The 12,795-nt window shown below is 50.7% G+C and overlaps 6 protein-coding genes across 6 annotated transcripts; 2 read left to right on the top strand and 4 right to left on the bottom strand.

Annotated features, from left to right (window-relative positions):
* Nucleotides 1-540: 540 nt before the first annotated feature.
* Z518_00807 (uncharacterized protein) lies at nucleotides 541-2,262 on the top strand (the record flags this gene model as incomplete). The annotated part of the gene is made up of 1 exon (XM_013421408.1): nucleotides 541-2,262. One exon carries the CDS (start codon nucleotides 541-543, stop codon nucleotides 2,260-2,262), a length of 1,722 nt encoding a protein of 573 aa, XP_013276862.1.
* An 891-nt stretch (nucleotides 2,263-3,153) lies between these two features.
* Nucleotides 3,154-3,764, bottom strand: Z518_00806 (uncharacterized protein; the record flags this gene model as incomplete). The annotated part of the gene is made up of 2 exons (XM_013421407.1): nucleotides 3,154-3,682; nucleotides 3,757-3,764. The coding sequence occupies 2 exons, from the start codon at nucleotides 3,762-3,764 to the stop codon at nucleotides 3,154-3,156; spliced, it is 537 nt and encodes a 178-aa protein (XP_013276861.1).
* Nucleotides 3,765-4,515: 751 nt separating this feature from the next.
* On the top strand, nucleotides 4,516-6,303 carry Z518_00805 (uncharacterized protein; the record flags this gene model as incomplete). The annotated part of the gene is made up of 1 exon (XM_013421406.1): nucleotides 4,516-6,303. One exon carries the CDS (start codon nucleotides 4,516-4,518, stop codon nucleotides 6,301-6,303), a length of 1,788 nt encoding a protein of 595 aa, XP_013276860.1.
* A 332-nt stretch (nucleotides 6,304-6,635) lies between these two features.
* Nucleotides 6,636-8,569, bottom strand: Z518_00804 (uncharacterized protein; the record flags this gene model as incomplete). The annotated part of the gene is made up of 3 exons (XM_013421405.1): nucleotides 6,636-6,777; nucleotides 6,837-7,727; nucleotides 7,779-8,569. 3 exons carry the CDS (start codon nucleotides 8,567-8,569, stop codon nucleotides 6,636-6,638), a joined length of 1,824 nt encoding a protein of 607 aa, XP_013276859.1.
* Nucleotides 8,570-8,730: 161 nt separating this feature from the next.
* On the bottom strand, nucleotides 8,731-9,075 carry Z518_00803 (uncharacterized protein; the record flags this gene model as incomplete). Its single annotated transcript, XM_013421404.1, has 1 exon — nucleotides 8,731-9,075. One exon carries the CDS (start codon nucleotides 9,073-9,075, stop codon nucleotides 8,731-8,733), a length of 345 nt encoding a protein of 114 aa, XP_013276858.1.
* Nucleotides 9,076-10,958: 1,883 nt separating this feature from the next.
* Nucleotides 10,959-12,446, bottom strand: Z518_00802 (uncharacterized protein; the record flags this gene model as incomplete). The annotated part of the gene is made up of 1 exon (XM_013421403.1): nucleotides 10,959-12,446. The coding sequence occupies one exon, from the start codon at nucleotides 12,444-12,446 to the stop codon at nucleotides 10,959-10,961; it is 1,488 nt and encodes a 495-aa protein (XP_013276857.1).
* Nucleotides 12,447-12,795: the final 349 nt, after the last annotated feature.

Genomic DNA, 12,795 nt, shown 5'->3' with positions numbered 1-12,795 from the left:
CACTTCGCGGCATATTCTTCACCACCAACGCCACTGTTGATGGAAAGGAAATTTCGCTTTCGCTGCATATTTTACTACCATAAGCCTTTCGCCACCTGCGAAGTGCCTTCTCTGTTGCCAGTCTTATTCAAGTCCGTCTATCTACGAGCATTACTTCTTATGTGTCATTGCATCGCAAGTCTTGACGAATAAGTCAAGCTTGGGTGTTGGGGGTCGTGCCTTTCAAATCAGACAGCGCGATTGGTACCACATTCCTACTCTAGGCTCCACCAACTGGCAATCCGAGGCTGGTTTCCGGAAAAGTCCAATTCAATTCACGATCAAAGCTTTTCAAAGCGGGACCGAGATTCGTTGGACAATTACGATCGAGTAACCAGAAAGACGGGCACATGTTTTTGAGTCAAAGACCCATTTGGTAGTGCTGGTTCAAAACCTTCGCGTCATGAAAATACACGTTTGCCAGAATCTTGAGTGACGACGAAAACTCCAAGGTTGACAAGAGCACCACGTCGACGACCGACCAGTTCCAGGACCACCAAAATGCTTCTGACGACCACTCTTCCTCTTCTCCCTCCCCCATCAGCATCTCTACTTCCACCTCTCACGCATTCTTCCTCTGAAGTATCCACGACCACACAATCTTCAGGCCCACATCAACATCGTCGCCCAAAGCCACATTCCTCAGCCGTCAGTCGGAACAGCACATTGGTTGCCCTTGCTTCAGATGAGCGCACCATCGCGCAGCGAAAATTGGCTATCGCCACGTACGGCTATGGCTGGTTGAAACCAGCAGGCTGTGCAAAGACAATGCTGGGCAAGCGAGAAGAGGAAATCGAGAGGGAAGAAGTAGAACGGCAGCTGAGGGAAGTCGAACTGCAAGAAAGGATGGCACAAGATCAAGAGATGCAGGATCGACTTGCTAACCTCGCGGAAACGGGTGAACCGGACGGAGACAGAGATCTAGATGAGGACATCCCTGATGCAGATGGTAGAGAAGAAGTGGATGATCTCGATGAAGGAGATTCAGACCGATACTCCGATGGAGAAGAAGAGGATGGCATGGAAGGCGATCTTGACGATGAAATTCCTGATGCAGACGAAGGGGACGAAGATGAGATCATGTCCCCTGACGCCGATGACATCGACGCAAATTGGGTCTACGATACGCGACGGGAGCCAGACACTGACGAGGAAGAGGGAGACGTCCCTTCCCCCGCCCAAATCGCTCGACTCGGCAGAACTGCGGATGCCAGCGCTGCAGGCGTCCGCGCTCCCGTTCCAGGGAGCGAGTACGACTACCACGAGCGCGAGGCTGAAGATCTGGTAAATGCAATGCTTGAGGAGGATGAGATTTTCGATGATGGTGCGAGCGAGCACGATCTTGATGACGACGTCCCCGAACCTGAGTCAGAGCAGGCCTGGGAACACACCGACACAGAACTTGAGGAGAGTGAAATGGATATTTCCATCTTGCCTGGTCAGGGCCAGATACATCAGCCGAATCTCGGCGTGCCCCGTCGCCGCTCTGGCCGTATGACTGGCGGATCAGGACGACGGAGTTCAGGACCATGGATCACTGGGCCGTCTCCTCGGACACAAGGACGCGCTGACCGCGAGAGGATACAATACAGCCGGCCGACACCTGATCCCGACCACGCGGCTACACGGGCGAGGATGCCGAGTGGCAACCGCCCGCTCCCTACCCCACGCCTACGCCAATATATTCAAACGCCCAGCATGCTCGATAGTCCTCTTGACGCCGTCAACGATACGGATGCCGCAAGCGACGACAACGCCGATCCATTTGCTTCATCTCAACCAAGGGCAAACACACGTACCTCTCACCGACGTGATATCAGTACCGGGAGCGCCAGCAACACAGGCCAGGCGCCATCAGGCAGTGTAAATGATCCCAGAGATGTTGTCGAGCACTCCACGCGTGCAACTACGGCAAGACCCTGGCTCGACGGTGCCGCCACTGCTGGTGGCAGCAGTGCCGGAAGGACCCTATTTGGACGTGCTGCCAGGAGAGCGAATCCCGCACCCGCTACTCATTCTGCTTCGACATCTACAACAGGGACAGCGAACGGCCCTACAAACGGAGCTGAAGCGTCGAGTAGCGGTGGCTTGTTCACTCCGTCCCCTGCTGTTGGCGCTGGCGCCGGAGGCGGCTCCTCTGCAATAAACTGGGAAACACCGGTGAACCATCGGATGCGGAGCCGGAGTGGACGCTTGCTGGGCGGGAGGAGAAGGGGTGAATAAGTCTTCAACTTGGCAAGGGAAGGGTCAGTCATGTCCTCGATGCAAATATCTCTAGGAAGATGCTGCGCAAGCGCGCGGAAATCCAATTATGATTATTAGAATACATTGTGACACGATGCCACGCTATGTCATGCCATGCAATACTATGGAACTGTTGGTTTCCCGGATTTTTGCCATTTCATGATGTTCTTCGGCTTTGGATTTTATTCGTGTGTCATAAAGCTAAATGCACCGGACCAAGCAGACAAAGGTGGCCGGCACAGAGTGATGCAAAAACCCTGTCTCGTTCGAAATATCCCATTCGTGGAGTTCCAGACAAGGAATCATGGAACCATGACCGCATCAGGCTGGGTGAACAAGACGGTGCCTGCCCCTCGGCTCGTGTCTGAAGTCCTCCGCTTCCGGATCAGATGCTTTCTGTGGAATTGTCTCTGCCAATATGCCATCTTTCACAACAAAGGAACTCAGCTCTTCCTAATTCATCATTGTGAAAGTACCACCCTGGTTCAAACTCCGGTTCGGAGCCAAATCCACTCGAACGTGACCAATTGTGGACCCATACATACCTTTTCGCCTGTACGCCTTGCTACAGTTTTGTCGTGACCTGGAGATGAATAGTGAGAATGGAATCTCATGTACAGCTCATTGAGTCGATCGTCTAGGTGGAGGAATAGCTGTTGAGGAATGTTTGTTGCTCCGTTTGATAGCCAGTGAACCCAGTTTGCTTCCGATCCTGGATCAGCCTTCGGAAATTTCAGAGTTTTGTCTTGTTCTCACATAAACCAGTAGTATGGCAACCCATTCGAGCAGATTCTTTTTTTTTAGCCCTTGCAACATGAGAACGCCTCTTCACTTATCGCCCAGTCCAATCTTTTATAGACGATGCATGGCCTAAAACAGCCAGACATAGGCGAATAGAGCCCACACAGCAATGAAGAACAGTACCCAAACCTTCCAGCTGACGCCTGTCCGCTTTGCCATGCGTAACATTCTTCTCATAGTCCCTCGTAATCTGACGCCAGTGTTCTCAAAGGTATCGTTGATCTGGCTTGCCAGCGTACTTGAGTCTCTGATCTCATCGCCAATGGCAATAGTTAGAGACTTTAATTGGGAGACCTTTTGCGATAGAAGCGTGGTAGCAGTAGTTTCATTTTGGGATTCCAGTTCTTCCAGGACGGATGTCGAGTATTGACCTTTCGAGTTGGGAGTGGCCGGTCGGAAGGATGACGTATTCGTAGGGGTACCGTTTGTGTTGGAGTAGGGATTGAGGTAGGGTGAGGACGATGGGCGGGCATCAGGAGCTGAAGGGTAGGCGTAACCTGGACGGCTAGAGGATGAGCTGGAGGGCCTTGAGCCAGGATAGTCTTGGAACAGTGCAGAGGAAGGTGCCGCGCGGCGATTCAAAGAGGAATACCGATTACTAGAAGAGTATGATGCGTTAGCTGTGCTTCAACAGCACAAGAAAGGCAGCTTCCAAAGGAGAGGAGGACACACTTCGACATGGTAATTTTATTGTCGGGAAGAGTGCATGAGGATGTGTTGTCGCATAGGAAGTCGTGGTGGGGTTTTCTAATTTTCCAGAGGGTAAATAGAGATGGAATGACCGTGGCTTTTGGGACCAGTCTGCCACCGAGTCTGGCGGTTGAATCTCGTCCTCCTCGCCGTTTGTTCTGAACGGGTTGTGCAAATAAAACAAGGGTGGCCGAAGATCTGAATGATGGCGATATTAAAGACGCACGCCCGAAGTTACTGCGTAATAGCGACAATGCTCTGCTGTAATGGGGCAGCAGACCGAGGCTGCCAAAAAGAGAATCATTCTTTCAGACACCTACCCAAAGTTCTGTCTCATCCTAAACTCTTTATTTTCTTTCTCTTATAATTGCCGTTTTCTCTGACTCCCCACAACGTAGCATAGCACCTGTAAGCCCGGAAAAATCAATAATCCGTCCATTCCTAAAACCTTTCCTCTCATTGGTTGAAATCTTGTGAGACGGATTGTTCGTGCACGTGATCCCCCTTTTCTCCTACCCGTTGCAAAATGCTTGGGCTCGAACTGCGGCCCATTGAGTTCACAAGAAAGCTAACCAGCTTCAATGCTGCCTCCTAGAGTGATCGACTTCGAACGTATCTTGCGGTCATGAGGCATTTCGTAGTCAAGAGTCTGATCAGACACGATGAAAAGGTGACCTGGAAACCTCCTTGACCTATCACCGCGAAACTGCATTGCTCTCCTGCTCACACCTCCAAGCCAAAATGACGTCCGCATCAGACATCATCACATACATCGGAGTTCCACTCGCCGTCCTCGGTGTACTCCCGATCCTGTATACTTTTACGCTTGCAATCCTCACTCAGCGCCGAATCCGAGCCTCACTTATCCATCATGGCCATAAGCCCGTTACCACAACACGTCCACATGACGGCTTTACTATTCGAAGCTCCCCTATGACCAGCCTTATTGAAGTGGAGCTGCCTAGATATACCATCGCACCCTTGGAACGGAACAATGAAGACTATTGGAAAATTGCTGATGAAGGTCAAGAGTTGGGAGAGGAGCATCACCGATTGCTCGATCGAGCCGAGAGCACGCTCAGCATGATTGAAGAAGGTCGTGTGCGTGGGTTCCTCCGTGGAGGCAGCTGGAGAGCATTTCACTGGAAAAGATTGATCGTGGGCAGGAAGCTATATAGAATACAGTATGAGGACGAGCTACGAGAACCGCCAGCAGAAATCGATTTTTCGGAACTTGTCCATTTTCTGCTCGACTGGGGTGCCATTCCGGATTCGATGGGATGGGAGAAATTGAAATCGGGTGGCTTGTGGACACCGGCTGGAACAGTTCTTCTGAAAAAGACGGATGATGAACAGGGTTCTCGGAAACAGGTCGACTGGGTTCTGAGAACGGCGATGCCCGATGAAAGCGACGGTATTCTTAGTTTATCCATCAGATGGACCAAGGATATGACAGATGTGGCGGAACTCCGAGGTGTCGCAAGCCTCGCACCAGGCTGGGGTCGACTTCACCAACCTCAGCTGTTGGAGCCGAATGAAAACCAGAAACAGGAGAAGCAAGATCTTCCAGCCAGGATCGAAGAGATGAAAATCTCAAACAAGTACAGCATGGATAGCTCGAGTTTTCGCTTTCGTGCCCAGGACCACCGTGTCCAGAGGCTTCTCTGGGAACGGAAAAACATTGAAACAGGTTTCGTCTGTGAACCATTTCGTACATATGAGCAATCGCGGGTGGCGATCTGGTTTACATGTGCGGCATCTGCTCTCCTCTCCCGCAAACAGACCAACGGTGGTCTGTGGGACGTTGAAACCCCCTCCGAGATCCAAACTTTTGTCCATAGAGAATCGGTGCCCTGCGGTGTCATGGTAATCCTCGGTTTACTGGCGGATATTGATGCGCCGCAATGGTCTTCGGAAAAGGAAAACAACAGCGTGAATGAGTCCATGAATCTCAGCCAACGACATATGCAACGCTATCAGGCCCGCCTTGCTGCAGAAAGGCTAGAGGCCACCATGTCTCCGGAGCAGGCAAGGATTCACAAGATGAACCGTGAAGCAGCAGCAAGGCAACAAATTCATAACGACATGATGGAATCGATACATATGCGGCAGGAGCGGGAGGAGCGAAGAATGCAAGATGCCATCGCCAGCCCGAGAATGAACATCAAAGCCGTGGCCGAAGCTTGTCTTGTGTGGCTAATCGAACAGGGCGAGATCGGTCGAGAATGGACGCTCGACCAACTCGCTGAGGCGGTCTTGTACTTGATCGTCGTGGACCAGAGTCAAAGCGAAGAAGGCGAGGCGCGAAAAATCATCAAGATCCTGGACGAGTGGATGTCGTGGGCCGTGGCAGGCGGCATGAAGAAGCAGCAAGTCATCATGTTGGACCGCAATAAAACGGTGTTTTGCTTTGCGGTAGCTCTGGTCTTTGTGGTCTCGGAGTCCACCACCTCGAATGCCGGCAAGGGCAAAGCGGGTGCAGATATGTTGGAGTGTTTGCGTTTGTGGAGGAAAGTCAGATTAGGATGAAAGCCGAGTCTGAAACCTCCAAAGTATTGTGGAAATAGCGGCATGATATATATATGTATATTCCGGAAGCACTCTACCGGAAATGTTTTGAAGAGACCAATCTCGATTTATGATTCATGAAGACGAGTGAGTGATCCTCGTATCGCGTGCGAGGGGAGTTTTCTAGAATTCATAATATCAAAAATATAAAGGATTCCTTTCTCAAACCACAATGCATCCCTCGAGGGAGGAAGAAGTCATGTATCCCGTTCTAGAAATCGTGCAGAGAAGAATGAAGCCCCGTGAATTCGTAGTAGACAGAAATAGCCAGGTCCATTCAGAAGATTGTGAGATCATGAGCGACCCAGGACGCTTTTCATGACCTCCAAGAGTTTCTCTTCGCAATCATCCCTTAGTTCCATGGATCGCCAAGCGACGAATCGGTCAGGCCGGACAAGGATGGCACCATCTTCTTCGATTTCTCTTCTTCGCTCCCTAGAAAAGCCCTTGTTAGTCAAAGGTTTTGCGGAAGCCATGGAATATTCAAAACTTACCAGTCTCGATAAACATCCACCCACTCTTGCCCCCAACCGATACTGTGTGCCTTGATTTCGACGCCCAGTTCTCTCCCAACCTTGTCTGCCGCCTCAATCCACTTGTCACCACCGATACCGGTGAGCAAACAGAAACGTCCATGACCTGCAAGGTCGATGGTCGAGATCTGCTCTTTCATGGGCATTGTGCGGTTCAACCAGACATGGGGCAACCGATGGCCAGGGTACGTACTGACCTTGTGATGGAGGATAGCATCTTCAGGCCACTCTGGCTTAGCCCTGCCTGCTTTGATTTCATCTTTCAGATACACTGCTGGTGACTCGTATCGGTGATTCATCTCCACACCGATCCCATGGAATTCGTGGCTCGTGCCTTCAATCGCAATGTTGACTCTCTTTCTCCTCTCTCGTGCTTCGGGAGATGGTGATTTCAGAAAATTGAAGACCTCCATCCTCTTTTCCACGGTCTCTTCCATCAGGCCCATTTCTCGCCAGACAGGCACGTGATCTCGGATGCCCTGGTTCGCTCGAGTGATCACACCCAAGCCCACAGGCTGGCGTTCCGTACTGAAACTCTCGAGTAGTGAAGGAGATGCAAGGCCTTGTGAGACAAACTTGATTTTCCAAGCCAAGTTGAAAGCATCTTGGACACACGTATTGGAACCAAGTCCGTTGAAAGGAGGATGTCGGTGTACAGCATCACCGAGACAGAAGATGTTCCCTTTAGAATAATATTCTGCCACGATTTCGTTGATGTACCATTTTGAGATATCGAGGATTTCCAAAGGAAGGTCGTCTCGTCCGACAATTTCTTTGCATCGTTGGACGTATTGTTCGTGCGTTGGCTCTTTCCATTCTGTTCCCGGTTTGGGAAAGAGAATGAACATCCATCTGTGCTAGTTAGCAACAATGCCCTGGCCAGATTTCTGATAGACCCCTTACTCATGCCACGGTTTGACCATTCTGATCAGTCCACTCCAAGCAAAGTCGGGGTATTCCTTCTCAGGTTGGAACACCCAATGTAGATTCCCCTTCCTGGCTTCAACGTAGTCGCTCAAATCTACCTTGACTAAGACATTCAACGCCAACCCTTGTCCAGGTTTCTTGACTAGTGGAATCTCCAACTCTCTCAAAACCTGACTTCGGGCACCATCGCATCCAAACAGATAGTCTGATCTGATGAAGTACTCGGCCTCAGTCAATCCGTCCCGAACTCGACTGAGAATTTTTCCATCATCTTCTGTTTTGAAGTCGACTATGCTCGTTCGGAATCTGACGTCCCAACCTTGAGCCGATGCACGTTGAACCAAAATTGGTTCAAAAACAGTTTGGGGTAAATCCACGTGATGGCAAGGGGTGGCAGCTTCATATTCCCCCCGTCGCTTGGGATCATTACCCCAAGAATAAATTCGACCGTATTCCTCGCCTGTCATATCATGACACCAACGAGTGTGAATCATGCAGTCGCCTTCAACAGATTGGGCGAGACATGCCTGCTCTAAGTCGATATCTCGGAGACATTCAAAGGCGGCGGGATTGGTGATATGTGCCCGCGGCGTTTGTGAAGTTGAAGGTGCCGCCGAGATCATAATACCCGTCATTGAGTATGGTGGATATGAGAGGAAGCATGCTAATGATGCGCCCGCTGGGCCGGCACCGGCGATGAGGAGAGGAGTTTCAATGATCTTTGTTGTGATTTCAGGTATGCCATTGGCGGCTCCTGTGCCCGCCATGTTGGGGACGGTGCTCATATGGAATTGGAGGGTGATAGAAGATGAAAAGAAGACGGCTTTAAATCTTTGAAGTGATGATGAACGAGGTCATGTTTCGAGATATACGAAAATTTAGTCCCGGAAAAACCCCCGTTTCCCCAGACCCCAGAGGTCCCAGCAGTCTACTCCACAAGACGACCCTTGAGGCCATTGTAATTGGAGTCGGTCTTACCCGAAAGCTTCAGGTTATCGGATGGTTCTTCGTCATTGGCGGAAGGATTTCGCATAGACTTCGGATCTGGTCTCTTGAAGTCTTCGGGAGTTTTTGGATGGGAGGCCGGAAGCCGAGACTCCAAGACGGCGTGGATTGAAGGAGTGCTTGCAAAGATTCTCGTAAGCGTTTTTCGAAGGCCACTGATTCCATCCACAGTGTTGGTTTGAAGAATTGAATTGGGATAGAGGAACTCCTGTCGCAGGTGACCCAACCGCAGTGTACAACAATACCCACCTGCAAAATCACATGACATTATCGCAGGGGCACCCACATCCCTCCTCAATTGCCTGCTTCATCATCTTGTACCCGGCTTCAACAAAATAGCCTACCCGTTCCTCTCGTTCTTGCTTATCTCATCCTCCTCCTCTTATCCTTGTTACCTTCATTCAGCTCCGTCTTCCTCTCTACGGGAACAACCATGCTTCTCCGAACCACCACCCGGCCCTCCCTCCCCATTCCTGTCCCTTCGAGGTCGATGTTCCTGTCTATCTCCAGAAGACGAAGACCTCTGAATCGGCCTATTCTGGTAGCATTTGGCCTCACAGCCTCCCTGCCCTTCGTACAACCCCGAACTATCGCTCGCCTGGACACCCCCCCCTATTCAACACAATTCCCCCAGTCTTCCGAATTCAGCAGCTCACCCTATTCTCACTCGCGCGATGCGAAAACTCCGTTGACAAAAGATGGGAAACTCAATCCGGCCGCCGTCAAGCAGATTAGCTTGGGTGCGATACTAGGACTGGGCACTGGGGTATTGTTCTCTGCGTTTTCCACAAGCCTCACACTCTTGATTGGTCTGAGTATCCTGGTCTGGCAGGTAATCATAGCATCTATCCACGAGTTTCAAAGCAAGGCTGACATGATGCCTTCATAGTACGCGGTGAGGAAGGGATACCACTTTATTCCCGTGGACCGCATACAGCGATACGTCAAGAATGTTAACCTCCGAAGTGCGATCTACGATAATATGGCTTTCAAGATAAGCTTTGGCCTTATGTTTGCTCTTTCAGCTTTTGGGCAGTTCTGACGGCATTAATTACCTGGCATTATTCGAACCAACAAGCTCCAAATAAAAGTCAGCAGATCTCCATGCGTTTCTTATATCAGAATCTTGTGGCATGACAATGCTTGGATTTACCCCTATTTTCAGAGCTGCATAAGCTTTCTAGCGTAAGCAGCCTTGCATGATGATGTCCGGAGAGCTGCAAAGAGGTAGGACCTAGAAGTCAGGTCACCGGAGGTGAGGAGATCATTCGAATACCACAAGATTGGTTTGGTATGAAGTGCATCTTTTGAATGAATTCGCGGTTGATTTCAAGACAACATCCGTCCAATCATCAAATGCGGGGAGAATAACGACACACCTACAAAGTTGTTCTCAGAGGAAGACGAAGGAAGACTAAACGAGGCTGATGCGAATCTCCCCAAACAGAACGGCCCGTTCTGCATACAAGCCGGAATGGTGGTTCGAAGCTCAGCACTTTTCGATATCACAAAGCCACATGTTGCTCAGAGCAAGAACACAGTCTAAAGTCCTATATCCGGATTCTATTTCTCCGATGTTTGTACAATAATCATAAAACACAACCGCCCCAATGCAACCGATGAAAGTCACCTTTGCAGCCTGTCGGTGTCACGCCTCGACTATTTGTCGTGAAATTTGTTAGCATGTCATAATCATCCTTCCTTTGCGTTTACGATACGGCTCACTCCCGCGTCAAGCCCTGCCGGCAAACATCCTCTCATCTGACCGAGCTGAGGCCTCGCTAAGAGGATGTTCTTCCTATTATCCGCACGTCCAGCAACTGGTGGAGTGCGTCTTCCTCACGTCGAAGTGCCCACGCGAGAACGAAAACAAATAGCCAGCGACGAAGGCAATGACGGCCATGGAGTCATCGTTCCAGACCAGCAAAGGGTAGCTGGCGCCAGCGAAGCCGACGAGTTTGAACATTTTAAAAAATTAGAAAAATTGCCATGATTCAAAACATGAAAACGGATATTGCTGCCGCATCTCAATCATCCAAACGTTCATTCATTCGCACGATAATTATCGGCTCGGAAATACATTACTGGCATCTCAGGCACCCTTTTCTAATCGGATCCAATCCAATCCAGGGAGAATTTCATGTTTGTGACTTATTTCGTCCCAAACTCCACCTTTGGCTCCACTGCAGGTTGAGACATACCATCGGTGCTCGTAGTTCGAGCAAGACGCTTCTTGCTAACGAGTCTGAATCCACCAACTAGCATGAACAAAAGCTCGGCACCGAGGATGACAGCAAGAGTGACCACGGCACCTATGACGCCGGCAACGGCCTTGGAGATACCACCGCTGCCGTTGTCGTTGTCGCCGGAGGCGGAAGAGCTCGAACCGAAAGAGCCACTCTCACCCAGGGCACTGGGACTGCAGACGCCGGTCGAGTTACCGCAGGCCGTGCACCAGTCCTTTTGGGACTTGATGGAAAACTTGCCCATGTGGTCAACGAACTCAGACCAAGGCAGAGGAGAGCGCCCGGTGCCGAAGAGTGGGAACTCGACGGGCTCGCTGGTGGGGCTGGTCGTGCCGTTGTGGAAGTAAAAGCGCACGCTGACGTCGTCGACGGATGGGAATTCAGCGCGTGAAGAACCCACGGTCGCGTTGGTGACGAGTTCCCAGCTCAAGCTCGAAGCGTAGTCTGGCACGCCGTAGAAGGAGGGGCTGGCCGATGTGAGGTTCGCGAGGCCGAAGAACGACATCATGCCGGCGTACGCTCCGAATTGGATATTGAGTTTGTTCTTGCCGTTGCCTGTGATAGTACCGTTGAGGGCGTCGACCACTTCGGCTGCGATGATGGAGCCTGTGATAGCGCGGATGGGCTCGGATTCATTGTATGCGAGTCCCCATTCATGTTGATCCGCAAGGGTTCGCAGTTGGAAGAAAGTTTCTGCAGTCAACAGGTCGGCGTTGGGGAAGTCGTCTGTCGAATTGTGGATCGAGGCAACGTTTAGCAGATCAAAGATCGTGTATGCGTTTTTGAAGCTCGTCTGCGAGGCAGTGAAGGTCCTGTTGATCATGGGCGAGAGATCGGTGTAGAAGCTTTGGGTGCGCCGCAATGTATCCAGGTATTGCGAGCTGGTAAAGTAGTTGTTGGAGCTGATTTGGGCATTGGCACAGTTGGTCGAACCTTGTAGCCAGGCCGAGTTCTCACTATTGGTGCCAGTAGTCACAACCTCGAGAGGAATCAATTGATATCCGTTCATGGGCGATTGCACGACCGTTCCATTGCGCAGGGTGTTGCTGCCCAGTGTTTCTCCCACTGGGGGATATAAGCCTTGCAGGAAACCAATGGCAGAGTTCTGCAAGACAGTGTCGATGGGTGCAGAGGCAGTGATTTGCGATTGCTTGACCAGGTCGGCGTTGATACCGTGGATGCGACGGCTGGCACCACTAGCGACATATCGGTTGCGGTAGAAGGTGCCTGACGTGAAGACTTCTTGGTAGCCCAAATCAGTCAAATTTGCTGGGGGTGTAGACTTCGCGGTACGATCGCCATGACGGGAGAAGATGTAGACTCCCAATACAGTTTCGACAGCGAGAGCTGATGAGGCCAATGAGGCAAGGAGAGGCAAGATTGTGTAGTGCATGTTGGAATATTTGTATAGGACTGATTTATTTAGCTATAGCTTGACATATGTCCGGTGAACGGGAGGTGAGAATATCTCTCCAGAATTAGACATACCCTTGTTTGTGATAAATGGTATTCAGTCCACCATAACACAGACCTTGGTGACAATAAGCCTTCTACTTTTGAGGAAGAAGTTGACGGACCAAAAAAAAGAGAGTTCCTGACGTAAAGAACAGGCGCAGCGGGGTCGCTTTGCAGAACTGCTTGCTCTTATCAGGGAAAAAAAATATCTCTGGTGATCATTTTTACCCCTCGAGCCCCTCTCTGGAACCATTCGTGGGTGGGGATGACCGATAGAAGGGTGTTAA

The sequence above is a fragment of the Rhinocladiella mackenziei genome (assembly GCF_000835555.1).
Source record: "Rhinocladiella mackenziei CBS 650.93 unplaced genomic scaffold supercont1.1, whole genome shotgun sequence".
Taxonomy (NCBI): domain Eukaryota; kingdom Fungi; phylum Ascomycota; class Eurotiomycetes; order Chaetothyriales; family Herpotrichiellaceae; genus Rhinocladiella; species Rhinocladiella mackenziei.
This window is presented reverse-complemented; position numbering and strand designations above follow the sequence as displayed.